Source organism: Choristoneura fumiferana, chromosome 8 (genome assembly GCF_025370935.1).
Source record: "Choristoneura fumiferana chromosome 8, NRCan_CFum_1, whole genome shotgun sequence".
In the NCBI taxonomy this organism is placed as follows: domain Eukaryota; kingdom Metazoa; phylum Arthropoda; class Insecta; order Lepidoptera; family Tortricidae; genus Choristoneura; species Choristoneura fumiferana.
The window spans coordinates 16372940-16390458 of NC_133479.1; the positions used below are offsets into that span (position 1 = coordinate 16372940).

A 17519-nucleotide genomic window follows, 5' to 3' on the forward strand; every position below is an offset into this window, starting at 1 on the left:
ACTGATAAAAAACAGTGTTATACTGTTTTTCACTACATTATACATTTTTCTGTTGAACTATATTAAAGTAAACAAAATACTGATTTCAGCATCAAAATGCCTAACACTAAGCATTATTGCAGTGTAGTCATACTCATAATAGAAGCGTTTCAGAACGAATCTGCCAATGTAGTATGTAGGTGCTATTTGGTAATTCAGATAAATAATTAGCGTTTTATCTATTTTAATATTAGTTTTACTGTGACGAGGCCTGGCTTTTCAAATTATATTAAATTCATAAGTTGTGCCAGAAGCACTAGAAATTAAGTCCTTACGACATTAAAAAAATAAAATACTTTTAATTTTCTAAAATACTGTTTATTTTCCTTCTCAGGCCTAAATATACTTTATTTCTTGTAAAAAAAGTTGGCAACCCTATCTCTTTTTGTTACCGAAGTATACCCAGTGTGGGTCTAGCTTTAAATATAATTTTCTTAGGTATTAAGATGGTCTACTTACTGATATTTTCTAGTATTATTATAGAACTGAATGGAGATTGTTCGGAGTTAAAAGCGGACTGCCCCCTCTGAGCTAGGTACTTTTTTTGCACCATTCATTGATCTGGTGTGTGCGTTGATCTAGTAAGCCCTAGATTTCATTTCAACTTCTAATTCAATACCTACAGGTGCTTGAAGCAGTGGTAGCCTAGTGGTTTGACCTGTGGTCTCTCAAGCAGAGGGTCGTGGGTTCGACAAATTACATTTGAAATTTAGCATGAGCTTTGCGGCGAAGAAAAACGTAACCTGCACACACTTGCAAAGAGATTCAATGTTGTATGCATGTATGTAAACTCTTTATTTTACAAAGGAAAAAAAAACAAATACAATTGACAAACTTTGTGAAATGTTGTGTGTCTGTGTGTGGTTCCCAGTACGCAATTGGCCCGCATGGGAACTGCCGCCCGAGCCCTCTCAGTCTGAGAGGAGGTCTGTGCTCTACAGTGGAACGTATAAAGACCAAGATGACAAGGTTAATACCCAAGACTCGAGTCTTTTCATACAAATATCTGCCCCGCCCGCGACCTAGGATCGAACCCGGGTTTTCGAGCTTTGAAGTAGGTTCTCTGACCAACTTATGCTTTTGAAATCCGAAGGCAAGCTTAGCTTGAATTCCGAGCGCAGAATAATACTAAGTATGTTGTATTTACAATTAAAGTGAAGTTGACCTCTAGAATTAACGGTTTTATGGCCTAAAGCTCCATTCAGACCATGCAAGTACTTGCATGCAAGTTGCGTTACATTGCAAACTATTGAGGGACAATGAATTCAGTTGATCAAACAGTTACCACAATGTAGTGAAACTTGCTTGCAAGTTCTCTCAGAGTATAAATGGGGCTTAACTTCAAAACCATGGATAGGTTTGTTTTTGAACGGTTGCAATAAAATTTAACTCGCAAATTCACGAGACCAATCGTAAAATAATTACGATTATTGATAACAGGGTTTCATTAAGACCATGGCGGCCGGGTGGTCTAGCCGCTTTGGTTTATGACGAGAGCGCTGTTGGATAGGCTTGTTAAAAGTTGAAGAAGTATCGATACATCGATACAATATATCCGATATCGAAAATTGTATCAAAAACGATGTTTTCTTTTTTTATATATGTAACTAGAAGAGCTGGAAGAAGCCACACAAGATCCAGCCAAATGGAAAACTCTTCTTCGAGCCCTATGTTCCTAGTGAGGGATAACAGGAACTCATCATCATGATCATTATATGTAACTGAAATCGCTGGAAGCCAAAACCGTAGGTAGATACGAATGAAAAAATATAACTGTATTGTCTATGACTTTTGACTAGTATGCTTGTTAGAACATAGCCTTTCAGTTTTTGATATTTTTTTGTAATAAAAAGAAATACTGATAAAAATAACTTCGCCTTAATTGAGATTTTTGTACATTCAAATAATGTAAATTTTGTAAAAAATGAATGATTCATATTCGTTGCTGTAAACCGTAATATCGTATAAATATCGTATATTTTTATTGATAACGATATATACTTAGATTTATACATCAATTTTTTTTTCAATTCCGACATCCCTACTGTTGGATGACCATGATCTTTATATTAATATCATGGCTGATTTTTAATGAACTAATTGATAAGGATAAAGAGAAATCGAGAAAAGGAAGAAACAAAAATATAGATATCCCACTATTTCATCATTCATTGACTTTTATGTGACAGATAAATGTGACGTGGTCTTTGTTTATTTGGGCAAAACAAACAGAGAGGGCATCACAGATATTTGTCACACAACATTTATGGTAAAACGGGGGGTATATCTAGCAGTTGAATAATCTTAGTATTCTTAGTCTAGTTTCATTTACAATACATAAGCTACTTGCGCGACATTTTATTTCTCTTATAATAACTAAGTATACATAAGTTAGCAGTGGCGTGGCGTCAGATATTTCCGTAGTAAAGCCGAAGCAACGATCGCTTACATCTTGTTGTTGTTGTTATATTTTGTAAATATTAATAATAATAAATTCATTTATTATATTGGGCAAGCCGGTGGGAATAAGGTTCTATGGACGCTTCACCACTGTAAGTTAGTGATAACAAGTATGTAACTCCTAGCTCCATCTAATCGTGTGGAACAACTGCAACGCACTGCCAAAGTTTCTCAACTCGGGCGCATACAACATCTGTCTGGATAAGGTCTCTCTATAGAGGCCTACCCGCTACCCCCACAAGTTTAACAGTGCTCATCGTAAAATGACTCTACCATATCCTTCATCATCATCAGCCTATGCAGTGCCATTGCGTCCTGTCCTCAGCTCGACGCATCTAGCTTCTACTTATGTCGGCGCCAGATATAGCTTCATTTGTTTGAACACATATTTGATTGGTGTGTGTGGCACGAGACTTTGAATATGTGTCCAAAGTTTGAACAAAAATTTGCACTTTATCATGAATTTTTAGCGCACATCAAAAAGCGTTCAAAGTTCAAAGCCATATCCATAACTATACCATCATCATCATCAGCCTATCTTTTGACATAGACATCTCCAACTACACCCCACTGGCCACGATCCTCGGCCACTCTCATCCAGTTCTTGTCTGCCACCTTGCGAAGATTATCGCTCCACCTAGTCTGAGCGCGTCCCACGCCACGCTTGCCGATCCGCGGTCTTCATTCAAGAGCTCGTTTACCCCAGCAGTTATTAACTGTAGTACTTAACTAGGTACATTTAAAATCTAAAGTAGGAATAGTAACATAGCTATTTTTTCCGCTCCACTCACAAAGCTATTTTCCTTTTATATTTTTTCCCATCCAAGTCGGAATTAAAGTTCTTACTCGTCCGCGACTTTTTACTATTGTCCATTCGCGAATGAACGAGCTAATTTAATGCTCTGAAGAAGATTTCAGAACTACTTTAAAACTCTTTTATTGCTTAGTTTATTCCTTGAGAAACTTGGTTATATAGGGTTTGTGGAAGGAGTTTGGATTAAGTCAGAGTTTTTCTTTATTGTCTCTTTTTTATTTTTCTCCGTTTATTTCTATGTGTATTTGAATTGTGTGCACATGATTTTAGTGAACCGGAATAAAAGTTTTTAATTTTGTGTGTTTGGTATAAATCAAAAGAGAAAGAATAATAATAAAAAAGACAAGAGAAAAAAATAAATGAAAATAAATAAGAGACAAAAACTTGTATTAAATTTTAACAAAATGTTTCTTATTTTTAAGAAAACTCATAATCAACCTCCGCATAATTGCTTCGTTCGTCTTGAAATTCAAATTTGGGACACTGATTTTAAAACGGAACCCCTTTTGCATTAAAAAAAAATACAAACACCGAACTTAAGAACCAGCCATAATCAGTAAGCACCGCAATAATCCGCTTTCCAAACGCAACATAATCAAAACACTAATTCCATGTGAAACAAACAAAAACGCATCGTAATGTAAGATAACCATCGAATCTTTTACACAATTTTTTGCCGCCATTTTTTCACCCGTGATGTAACGCGGTCGCCGACCCGACACCTGTTGCTTACGTTTTTTTTTAATTTCTCAAATCACGAGCACTGGACACTGGTCTAATAAGCACTCAGTTTTTGTGGCAACCTCTTTAGTTTGGAGTTATTGATTTATTTGTTGTTAGGGGTCAGACGAGCGGGTTTGCGGCGCGAGGCGTGGTCCATTGAGGTTAATGGTCACCGCGTCATGTCTATATGGAGTAGCTTAGACTGTTACGATGCCAGGCAAATGTAACGTAATTTTTTGTCACTAGACTTTCAGGTACCCACTTTTGAAACTGTCGTTGTAGCTCCTCGAGAAGAACAGCTCTGACCAACCAAACTGTGTAACTCAATGCACTCCAGCCACTGCCACTAAAACCAATAGCAATAGCAATACAACCTTCGAGTATCTAATTAATCAATCATTTATTTTGCAAATACTCGTATGTTCAGGTATTACATAAAGTTGCAGTTCCATTGGCATATCATTTTTCTTCACTAAAATTTACCTTGTAGGTGTCTGTCTATGTACCATTAGCAAAATATGTGGTCTACCACCCTAAAGTTGATAATCGTTTGCATGTCATTAAACAATAATGCCAATAGACGCGTCTGTCAAATTGAAAGTTCGACTTAAGCGACATATTTAAAAATTGGTTCAATTCAACTGCTGTATCTAATGATTTACGCGTGCGAAGCCGCGGGTAAACGCTAGTATTAAATAAACTTGAAGTTGTCAGTCAACCTAAACCAGCGGTTCTTAACCTTTTAGTTAAGAGGAACCATTTGACAAAATTTCTGTCTTGCCATGGACCACCAACCATTTGAAGGTAATATACGGTATAAGTAAAATTGTAAATGAATGAACGGTTGCGACCGCTACTTGACTGGCGCGTCGTTTTGCCAATTCGTTGTTGATGGCTTCGCGGAATATTTCGAGTCCAGAGACCACCAGTGGTCCGCGGACCACCGGTTAAGAACCACTGAACTAAACGAACCACTTAAAAGTACCGAATAATTCCGGCTTGATTTTAAAATCTCGTACATACATACTTAGAATATGTTCATTCATTCATAATTTAACTACCAAACCTACTAGAGGCGTCGCTGCATACCGGCTATAAAAGACGTGACTCCGGCCCTTAAAGAGACCACGTACTATCTCCAAATCTGAAGCAGACCGGAGACGACTTTGACTTTGCCTTTTACGACTTTTTAAGTGGCTATTATGGTGATATAAGACGCAACTTAATATCTTTATGTTGGAGCGCGTTGTAGAGTGGCGGTGCTTCCTTCAGATTGGACTAAATCTATTCGTACCGGTTTTCTTCTATTCTGCCGGTGGATGCAAGTGGCGAGACTGGCGAGTTGTCGTTTACTGTGGCGTTCTAAGGCGAGGCCTTTGTTCAGCAGTGGACGTCTTCCGGCTGTGTGTATTTTTAGGGATTGAAAAATCACTTCTTATAACTTGGCTCTCATTTATTTAAAATTTTGACTTTCTACATTATCACTACCTATGTGTTCGTTGACTCGCTAAATGTCAACCTCCTAAACATTTTATTTATGGTTTTAATTAAAGTATGAGCTGAACTAAAACTTAATAATGAACTAATCTAACCTTTTTCTTTACTCCTACTAGCGCAACTCTTCAAACTGCAAAGAAAAGGAGCGAAATACTTACAATGGCATATCATACTAAGATAAAAGTACCTTATCTCGTTGACTTAGCATTAAACCGCCACCCATAGTTATTCTATATTTAATAACAGCTACTCGCGCGAGTACTTGACACCGTCTAAGCGTACATCATCTTTAAATATGAAATGTCTTCAAAAGCTAGTACGAGTATAATAGCGCGTACTCGTAGCTGACGTCATTAGTCGTTGCTTGAGCGTAACTCGACACTTATTGCTATGACCATGGGAATTCTCTTGGGGTGGTTGAGGAAACGTCAAACTCAGGCCAAAGGGCGCCATTTCATACATAAATCATCATCATCTCTGCTGAGCAAAGACCTTCTCTCTTAACTAGAGAACTTGGTCTGTGATTCCCACGCGGGCTCATATTGAAAACACACAGCATCGATTTAATGTATGCAGGAGACTCGTTCGCAACTAGCTACATTCACATTTATTGAAAGCAATAAAGATTTTGAATTTGAATTTGTATTTGAATTTTATCTGTCGTGTTATGTTGTGACGCATCAGAACGGTATCGGTTTCATACATTTTATTATGGTTGCGTTCACATTTATCTGACGCAGTGTGTTGTGACGGCGTGTTGTGTCGCATCAAGTCTATAGAGCGAGAAAGAGACAGAGCTTCACAACATAACACGACAGAAATGTGAATGCGGCTTAATACGCTGCCAGGGGTGTAGAAGAGTCGCCGTAAACCTCGTGGTAAATATCTGAATTCGTACAAGAATTCCGGAACAGAGGTGCCAGCTGAGATTTGAACCCAAGATCGTCTCCTTTGTTTGAGAGGCGTTATGTCAAACCACTAGGCCACCACGGATTTTCATATTATGTTACACGTCAACAGTAACAATCAATCAGTTGGCAACCAATTAAAGTTTTTTATGTTGTACTGTCGTAATTACTTACTAAAATGTATCCCTACCCTGCGCTGCTACCCTTTAATTGACTTAAAACTGTATGACTCTTAAGGAATATGTCTCCTCAAAGTCAAAGTCAAAATATCTTTATTCAATTTAGGCTATAACAAGCACTTATGAATGTCAAAAAAAATCTACCACCGGTTCGGAAAAACCTCTGCTGAGAAGAATCCGGCAAGAAACTCAACGAGGTATATATTTTTTTAAACAGATTTACAATATTATTAAATGATATGGTAGGTTCGCTATTTGAAGGGATCTCTAATGCGGATCGGAATTATTTCCAAATATCCCTGTCCATGATATAATCATTAACTTTATAATACGCCTTTGATATTAATGTCTTCTTGACAATAGATCTGAATTTTGTATCCGTTTCATTTATAATATTTTTTGGATTTTTATTATAAAAACGTATGCAATTTCCCAGAAACGACTTTTTGGTTTTAGCCAGTCTCCTACTTTTTGAGTCTAGTCTACCTATGTTCTACAATAAACATTTTTCTGATTCTGATTTTGATTATACAAAAAGCCGGCCAAGTGCGAGTCGGGCTTGCGCATAGAGGCTCCGTACCATTATCTTTACAACATTAGACAGTGGCAAAAAAACGGCAAAATAAACATGTTTATTGTATGGGAGCCCCCTTAAATATTTATTTTATTCTCTTTTTAGTATTTGTTGTTATATTAGCGGTCATATATACATAGCGGTCGTATTATCTTTTGAGGAGCATGGCATTGACAGCTGTCACGTTGACAGGTCGATCGAGGTCTGGCAGAAGACGGGGCGGCGTCACAGCGACATCCTGGAGGAGCAGAAGCTGACGGAGGGACTCTTGCGCAGGCCCGGAGCCACCGTCATGCTGTGGCTGAAGTGCGAGGAGGTAAGCCTTATCTGCGCTACTCACTCAAAAATACTACAATACAACGAGTCTTTTGGTTTATCGCTCTATTGCGGGAACTATTCAATCTTCCGGAATGAAAACTATCCTGTTGCCTTCTCGGGGTCTCAAACTATCTCCGTACTGAATTACATAGTCATATATAGGCTGGGATGATGAGACGCCCCGGTCTCCTATAGAAAACGAGTATGTTTGATCGTGAAGAGATCGTGTTTTGAGAAGGAGACGGGATCGTTTTCATTCCAGAGAACCGTATTGTTCCCGCGGACACGAATTACACGAATAATGTTTTTGAGTCAAGAAAAACACGACACCATTTTCTTTGTTAAAAATACAAGAGTTCTAAGCAGGCTTTACTAGCCCTCCAGCATTCTTTAGTTACAATGTAACTGGCATGTGCGCCGGCAGATGGTGCGCACCTGCCAATCTCTGCGCCCGCGCAGGTGCGGTTGTTTACGTTTTTTACGCGGTTTTTAACCGGGCGCGGTAGGCACCCCGGCTTAAGGGTTCGTGGGGTTAATAGGGGGTGTATAATGCATTTTTTGGGGTTTTAAGTTACCTGTAGGGTTTTTTAGGGCTCCGTACCTAAAAAAGGAAAAACGGAACCCTTATAGAATCACTTTGTTGTCCGTCTGTCCGTCTATAGATATAAAGTTGAAATTAACTGCGGCCCCTTAAAGCTGTAAAAAGATAAAGCTTCTACATTAACGCAATCAAATGATATGGCCATTTGAGCCTTATTTTTCATACATTTCGCAGTGGAATCAAAACCTATAGGGTACTTCCCGTAGACCTAGAATCATGAAATTTGGCAAGAAGGAAGGTCTTACAGCACAAGTAATGGAAAAAATCTGAAAATTTGTTGCCCCACCACAAAAAAATTTTTTTTGATGACTAGCTTATTTCATTCGAAAGCGATGGCTTATTTCGACACTGCTTAGACCAAGGTGGCGTAGTGGGACACGCGTGGACTGCACGAGGCCCCGAGTTCGAAACCTAGAATAGTAAGTACTTAATACTTAACGTTTTTTTTTTCTTTTATTTATTTTTCTTTTTCCATCGTGTTAAATATTTTCTATTTATATTTTAGAGGAAAAAACAATCGGATAAAACAGGGAAAATCCTCAAGACTCCATAAACGATCTATTTACATACAAATTTGTACGGAAACCTTGACCGGTTTATAATTTTGGAGTTGTTTTTTTAAATTTATTGTGTGGTTTTTGGTTTGAGTGTGATTTTTGCATTTCAAACTGTGAAACTGTGAAGTGTCCTAGTTAAAGGTTTAGACAACAGAAGAGAAGAGCTTGAGGAATAAACATAAGTAGATACAACATAGATATTATAATATTAATTAATTATTTTAATTATTATTATATTTTTATATTTTTTATAAGAATGTGTGGGCGCGTGTATGTTTTGCTATCTAGTTGTTACTCTTTCACGCTAAGCGGCTGAACAGATTTACATAAAACTAGGCATGCAGATAGCTACAAAGGCTTTTTTTATCCCGATGTTCCCGCGGGATTGTTTCTTAAATCTAAACAGCAGTGTAAACAGAAAAAAATATTCTTACAAAGTTCTATGGGAATTTTGTGAAATGTCGGAATTTCAAATTGGATTGCTGGATCTATTAGTTCACGCATGCGAAGCCATGGGTGAAGGCTAGTATTTGCATAAACTTTTATCGTAGTTATATTAATAACTAAAAAAAAAACATTTTATCGCTAAACAGTCATCTGGCCCTCAATGTTCTGAAAACATTTAATGACACCGCACTAATTGGTACAGTATATAATTTACATAATATACTTGAAGCAATTAACATAATTCATGCCATAATTATTCTTTAGATCTAAAACGGCGATCCCACTCGCGATCGATTAATATGGCTTATCGTAATTAGACTGGGTTAAAAAAAACTAAGGCATTCAGGCAAGTCCGTAGTAATAATAAAATAATGTAGAACTTTATATGTTTATTAATATTATGGAAACTAGCTGCCGAAAAGGATTGTATGTTTGTATACGTACAATTTGTGCTAATCTATTTAATTAAAATAAAATTATTGAATAAATTAAGCTGTAACAGGAGGTCGCTGATTAATTTGTATGTCTTATTTATTTCAATAATGGATTTTATTCATTCATACATTCTGAGATGCATAATTTTTTAATTATTTTTACTGTACAAAAGGTAAGGTCCCTTTTATTTAAAAGGAATGGGCCAAAAAAAATTAACATAAAATTTTATCCGAAACTAAAATATATTATTGAAAGTTTCAAAGTTAGATAACCCAAGCTTTACCAGCGACCTTCATTTGACATTGTCATATTTTGTATATTAGACATCAACGGGCGCGATGACGTTTTCTAGTTATATTGAATTAAATAAACTAAACTACATGGTGTGAATTAAGATTCAATTAGCTGGTACTATTACTTGCTTTTATTTAGCTTCACTTCATTTTGTGTTCCCTTTATGAGTGGAGACCAAACATTAACAATACAAAACGACTGAGCGAAATATAAGTGAGTAGGTGTGGCTTCCGAGTTCACCCCATGCCAAATCATCAACTCACTACATCTGTACCAAGCTATTTTAATCATGTTAGCTATGCTATTCATAGATGAACAGGATGCACCTTTATAAAGATGCTTTATATTAAACATTTATGTAGATGCACCGATACGGCACTATGACACAACTAATTGCACACTGTTGTGGCAATACCAAGATAACACACGACCGGCGGCGTGCGTGCATTATTCTCTATTCATTGCCTAGCAGGGACGCTACCCGCGAAACGGTTAGCTAACAAAAAGCGCAATGTATTAGAGAAAATTACTCGTGTGTCGCCTGTCACGCAAAGTTACGGCCGAGACGTGTTCAGCCATTACAAATTCTATTCATACAAATAAACGTTGAATACTTATAATGAAGGCGCTGACATCTGCTTCGAAAAGGAACAAATGGTTTTTTAATATTTATGTAACTCAAATAAAAACTATTAACTATATTAAATACCCTTTACAATAGTCTTACAGTTAATTTTTAACCGACTTCAAAAAAGGAGGAGGTTCTATGTTCCGATGTTTGTATTTTTTTATATACTTGTGCTAATGCAATTTGTTGGTAAAAAAATTGTTATGAAATGAAGTGTACCTAATAATAAATACGCTTTAGGCATAATAAATAATACATAGATGTTGAATACGAGTAGGTTGTGCAGATGTATGTAAATTTTAATTTCTTATTTCACCCTTTCTGGAGTTGAATTTTCAAATAAGTACTCTTAGTGCTCACCTACTCGATAAAACTTTAAGCTTCTAATTTCAGTTGTTTGGGCTGTACGTTGATATGCCAGTCAGTTTTTTTTCTTTGAGCGTGTCGCACGACAAAGTGTGTTATAATAATTCTGGGGGTTTTTACGGATACACTTTGACCCTCTTCTTCTTCTCTCTCGTTGACTCGTATCGTATTTACCCCTCCTTCGCGCCCTGTTTTCGCACTTCATTCTTAAATTGTATAATCTGGCGCAGCGGCAGACCATGTCTCCTGGTACAGGGTATGGTACTAGTACCGGGTGGAGGTCCACGCAGAGTAATTCTTTATAGTTGGTTTTCCAATTTGGTTAAAGTCAAAGTCAAAGTCAAAATATCTTTATTCAGTTTAGGCTATAACAAGCACTTATGAATGTCAAAAAAAAATCTACCACCTAGGTTAGGTTAAGTTATCGCCACACTTTTATGATCAAGGGCCACATTAGACAAAGTGAGTGCTTACTGTGGGCCGCACACTTGTGGATTGGCAACTGTTCGACCCGCGTATAGCCATTCTGTTATCTTCGTATGTAAAATCTGTTTTGAAAGCCATTACATACAAAAGTCGTTACATTTGTCACGGGCCGCAAAAATATCGGCTGCGACGGGCCGCAGTCTGATGACCACTGGCTAAGACATACCTGTGCTTTCCACTCTTGCCGGTGCTTGGTTTTGGTGTGATAATTTAACGCAGTGTTCATGGTTCCCTGTGAGAGTCGCTTAAGGTTCGGCTCCAATGTTCTTGGCTGACCCTTCCCTTGTTAGTTCATCTTTTTCATTGCCAAGTTTTTATACAGTAAGTCTGTTCTTTTGATATACACTGTTTATAACCAATCGCGTGATAGGGCGCATAATCGATTGGGCCCACGCGCTTAGCAAACGCATCTGTTGCATGTTTCATTACGTTTTTTATACTTTACTGTAACTGGTTAGTTTTGATCGTACAGCCAGCGCGAACTGTAGGGTGCGCAAAATAATCTGAAGGAAGTGTTTTTTCAAGCTTTTAATTAACGTACATAAATACCTACAATGGTCGTTTGGAATATACATAATATACATATACCTAGTGCCATCCACGAAGTCGCGTGATTTTGTCAAAATTAGACATTAATGACATGGTCATAAGAACCACGGCACGCGTCATCGTGAATGACTCTACCTATAAACAGTCTAAATCTTGCAAGTAAATGCCACTTGTAATGTTCGGATTGACTTAGAATGTTCCCATTTTTTCTTGAAAACAGTTGGACCGAATTAATTATTTTTTTAATTTGTTTTTTTTTTTTATTTTAATTTGAAGGAAAGAAAAGAAAAAATAATACATTTATTCACTTTCACGGAAGACACTCAAACACTTTACTAAAAGTTAAATAGATACGGTTTTCTGCAAAAGTTAGTGATTCATCGGCGACGTTTATAAAAAGTTGCTATGGTGTTAAGTGGCCTAAAGGGGACCCCTCATATTTCTCTATAAAAACTTGAGAAAAAAAAATGATACTGGTGATCGCGGTATATCAACGGTGGCAATAACTACTTCAAATTTATTATCCTTATTCTGTTGTAACTCTTTTTATGTTTCTAAAAAAGGTTTTTGTATCTTTCTGTATGAATGTTCATTGAGGATGTACTTCCGAAAAACGGTGATCATAAAAACCTCAATCTTTTTTTTACCAGGGGACCTATTACTGCGCAGCCGCTAAGCAGGTGTTCGATATACTTGACCGCAAGGTTGCCAGTGACAATAATTTATACTCTCGCAGATAAATTATGTTGCCATTAACAAAAAAATATATAATTTTAAAAGCGCTGATTTATTACATTTAGGGGCTGTTTCACCATCCATTGATTAGTGTTAACTGACGGTTAAATGTGATGCCGTCTCTATTTTTTTTCTTCGAATAGACGGAGACGGCATCACATTTAACCGTCAGTTAACACTTATCAATGGATTGTGAAACAGCCACTTAAATGTTTGTTTTGTATGTTGTAAATTTAAATATGATTGGGACATTATTGATTTACAATACAATACAATGACATTTTATAATACCTTGTATCATATGTAGGTAAGCAATAGGCGGCCTTGTCGCTTCAGAGCGATCTCTTCCATTCCATTTTTTTAAAAAAATAAACGGTAGGTAATTTACTTGCAATGTAAAATTAGATTTAAATTGATTGTAGGAAAGAAAGTTTTCATTGATTGAAGCATTTCCCACATAGGTACTTAAATACTAAACGAGCAATATTTGTACGTGAATAAATATTTACGAGTACTTATTCACTCACTTTTTGTCTGTCCCTAACTGAATGCTCCTCTCATCCACTCAAAGGTTGACTGGTAGAGATCCCTTATAGGGATAAGTTCGCCTATATTTCATTGTTTGTCATGTGTGTTTGTTTACTTATTTTGTACAATAAAGAGTTTACATACATACATACTTATATATTTTAAGATCTTGAAAACAGCCCCAACGTTTTGGACGATATTTCCTATAGGTATACCTACCTAGACCTTTTTGGACGAAAAATCGTACGCTTACGCACTAATTAAGTATTTAAAATTCCTGTTCTTTCTAATATTATATTCATAAATGCGAAAGTAACTCTGTATATCTCTTAATTCTTCTCACACCGCCTAACCGATTAGGACTCAATTTGGTATGGATATAATGCGTACCTGGGAAAGAAGTAGGATAGTTAATCATCATCATCATCCCAGCCTATATACGTCCCACATAGTTAATATCTATACCGAATTACAGTTTCCGCGGAATACTCGTAGTGACTAACGAAACGAATTCTTCGTAGACAGAGTCGCGGGCAACAAATGCGGGTTAGAAATGATGATATCGATAGTAGAACTAAGGTTACCGACATAGCCCGAAGAATTGCGAAACGAAAGTGGCAGTGGGCGGGGCACATTGCTCGCAGGACTGATGGCCGATGGGGTCAGAAGGTTCTCGAATGGCGTCCGCGGACCGGGAGACGAGCTGTCGGTAGGCCTCCAGCAAGATGGAGCGACGACTTGGTTAAGATCGCGGGATCGCGGTGGATGCGGAAAGCACAAGACCGGTCTGAGTGGAGAGCCTTGGGGGAGGTCTATGTCCAGCAGTGGACGTCTTCCGGCTGACATGATGATGATGAAAGAAATTCTTTTAGTTCGCTCTTATTTTGTTATTAACCCCCGACGCAAAAAGAAGGGTGTTATAAGTTTGACCGCTATGTGCGTCTGTCTGTCTGTCCGTCTGTGCGTCTGTCAGTGGCACAGTACCTCTTAAACGGGTGGATCGATTTGAATGCGGTTTCTTTATTTGAAATCAGGTTTTCTAGAGATGGTTTTTAGACATGTTTCATCAAAATCGGTTCCGCCGTTTTTGAGATATTGTACTTTGAAGTTACAATGTCGGGGGATTTCCAACTTTTTGTTGGTTATGTTATATAAATAGAGTTCAACTTAAAATTCGAAGCAAGTGCGTGGATATACAGGGTAAAATACGAACGAGTGAAGGAAGAGAGAAGGAAAACATTTCTAAGAATAAGGTCAGGGTGGCCAAATCCGTCAGCGGGGCATTTCCGTCTAACGGCGTTTGCGGCTATTCAAACAACAGTACACGCTGACTCACTCCGTCGGTAAAGCAGAGAGAACATTTTATACCCACAGACAAAAACAGATGGCGCTGTCTAGCCAGTGAATGGGAAAAAAACCGTTTTTAAAGTTTAGTTGCGCTCCGAACTCGAACGCGAGTGTAGTGTGCTGTTGTGTTTCGTGACGGTGCGATGAGAAAATTTAAGTTTACGGCTTACTAAGTATGTTTATTATATAGTTCGATATGCATGCTTGTTGGTAGTTTTATAAATTTTCAATTATAATCTGTTGGTGAGAAACTATGGGTGGTTGAATATTGGTATTAACGAAATGATCGATTAGACAAATCCGTCAATGCAAAACCGTCATGTGCCGGAATTTCCCTATTTCATATATTGTCAACCTTTTTGATTTGACTTAATTAAATAATAATATGAAAATTAACATAATACGATTTTAAATTAAAAATATTGTTACGAACATAATAACACTGTACTTCGGCCGGACCTTACTCAACAGTGGCGCGAACTGGTGATCACAAAAACAGCCCATTATTTAAAAAACGTGTCAGTTGACGGATTTTCCCTAGGCTTTGGGAACCTGTTTTAAAAGGTTTACTACTACTCCTGATTGTAAAAATAGGCCGGAATTGCCCCGAAAAAATATATTTGCCAATACAATCTAAAATAAACCTTAAATTGAGGTAGCTAGAGTTTAGTTTCGAGTAACAGTTCAGCGGTATTAGTTCACTTGACGTATATGTTTGTAATACGTCACGATACAAGAAAAATCGTAGGTTGACGGAATAGCCCCAAACCGTCGGGAAAATCCGTCAACTGACATGTTTTAAAAAAAAATCATATTTAAATGACCAGCAGTACTAGCAATTTAATATGAATACTTGTATATAGTTAAATAAATGCTTAATCTATTACAGTGATCAGGTTTATTAAAAAGTAAATATCATCTTAGTTATGACCAGCCAAAGTGAACTTATCAAAAAGTATGACGGAAATGCCCTCCCTGACCTTATCGATTGAGGTATCAAGTAGTGGACTATAAAAAACCGCATTCAAATCGGTTCACCCGTTTAAGAGATACGGTAATACTTATAACACCCCTCTTTTTGCGTCGGGGGTTAAAAATACTAAGAACTGAATAAATGAATCAGTAAAACTCATTTAGGTCAACCCTAACCCCGCGCGTGCCGTAAAAGGCTCTGTTCGAGTGTTTTTGCGTCTAAAAGGGCTCGAATCGGTTAATTATATTTATTAAGCTAACTTATACTTTATGAGAAGCAACACCTGTCCTATTTTGGAGGAACGCTTAATTTCTTTTAACGCGGCGTTAAAGTGTTATAGAGTTATAAATTGATAAGGCCATGTGCGGCACGTAGTTAATTAAGAGCGAATGCTGTAAATAACTAGCCTAGTGGTTAGCGAGCCTGTCTGAAGCCAGAGGCAGCGGGTTCGATACCCGTAAAAGGCTGTAATTTTTTTTTAATGAATACGAATTTTATTTTTTTAAACGAAAACTCATTAAACTTATTCGTACGATTATCTTTTTTGACATTTTTTTTTAAATTTTAAGTCATCGATGCATGAACATTTATAAAGTAACAGGGTACTTCGAAATCAGCCCACGATGTAATTTCTGACAATGTAATAAAATACTAGAATTCCAATTCCTCCGCCGAATCTAACGGCACAGTGCGAACTAGTGGGGCTTTACGTCTTCAACCCCCAGGGCACCGGCATTCTGTTTTTTTTCCCAAAAACTTAATATAGAAAAAATCAACGTGAGTACTTACAAAATTTCACGAGAATCAGTTGAGAAATGGGACCTAACGACCTGTAGAGAACCAAACAGCTGATATGGAGACGCTTCATTAAGGCTTCGTGCTCACTCTTTCTAACACGAAAAGCCTTAGTAGGTACAGTCACTAGCTCTAATATTTGACACATCAAAGCGTGCATAAATATCTGATACGACTCTATTTCTAGGGCAGTTTGGACGTGTTATGATTGGTTTTTTTGAGTCTTTTTGTATTTTTTATTTCAACTCCAAATTTGTTACTTTTACGGGTATCCCGTGAAACCATATCGAAAATACAAACTGAGATATGGATGCACAGAATAACCAGAAAAAGAGACCAGCACTGGGAATTGAACCCAGGTCCTCAGCTATCCGTGCTGCGTGCTATAACCCCTACACCACTGCTGGACAGAATCTAGACACGAATTTTTCCTATGCATACATATCTCAGTGCAGTGCTAGTGCTGCTCCTTAAGTAGCATAGTAGAAATAAGCAACCTGAGATATGTAAGCATAGGAAAAATTCGTGTCTAGATTCCTGTCCAGCAGTGGTGTAGGGGTTATAGCACGCAGCACGGATTGCTGAGGACCTGGGTTCGATTCCCAGTGCTGGTCTCTTTTTCTGGTTTTTCTGTGCATCCATGTCTCAGTTTGTATTTTCGATACCGTTTGGACGTGTCAGATATTTCTGCACGCTCCGCTATAACAGATATACATATGAAGGTGACGTACTTCCAAATAAGTCAACCGTTTACGTAGTAAAGTGGGCACGCTAGTGTGTGTAAACAAAGGATAATCGGCGGCGCTGGTCGCGTGGCGTGCGCGCCGCACCTGTTGCGCCCGCGCAGCCTACAGGATGATGCGGGAACGCAACGAGGGTTTCAGTGACAAGTTTTTTTAAATGGCTTTCACCTTTGCCGTTCGAGCAAGACGTATTTGGCCAAAGACTTAGAAAATGACTTACCTAAGAACATGACCTACTTAGAAAACGACTTACCTAGAACGTGATTTAAGCCAGCCAAAGCATGTCGACGTAGGGATTTTACACACATGAGGAGACTGTTCGGTTTATGAATCTGACAGGTTTAGTTGGCGCTAATAATCATGTGGTCCGTTTGACTTTGTGATTGGTTAAATAATTAAGTCCCACTAATGGGAATGTTTGGAAGTCTGTTTGTTTGTTACCTCATCACGGTTAAACCGCTGAACCGATTTAGATGAAATTCGGTATACAGATAGTTTGAGTCTCGGGAAACAGGATAGTTTT

The 17519-nt window shown here is 37.7% G+C and overlaps 1 protein-coding gene across 1 annotated transcript in view; it reads left to right on the forward strand.

Moving 5' to 3' along the window:
• The window catches only part of LOC141430645 (tRNA dimethylallyltransferase), a 297995-nt gene that overhangs the window by 249505 nt on the left and 30971 nt on the right, over nucleotides 1-17519 (forward strand). Inside the window, exon 4 of the mRNA XM_074091450.1 lies at nucleotides 7387-7510. Within this exon, the coding sequence (XP_073947551.1) occupies nucleotides 7387-7510 (124 nt within the window). The remainder of the gene's footprint in view (nucleotides 1-7386; nucleotides 7511-17519) is intronic.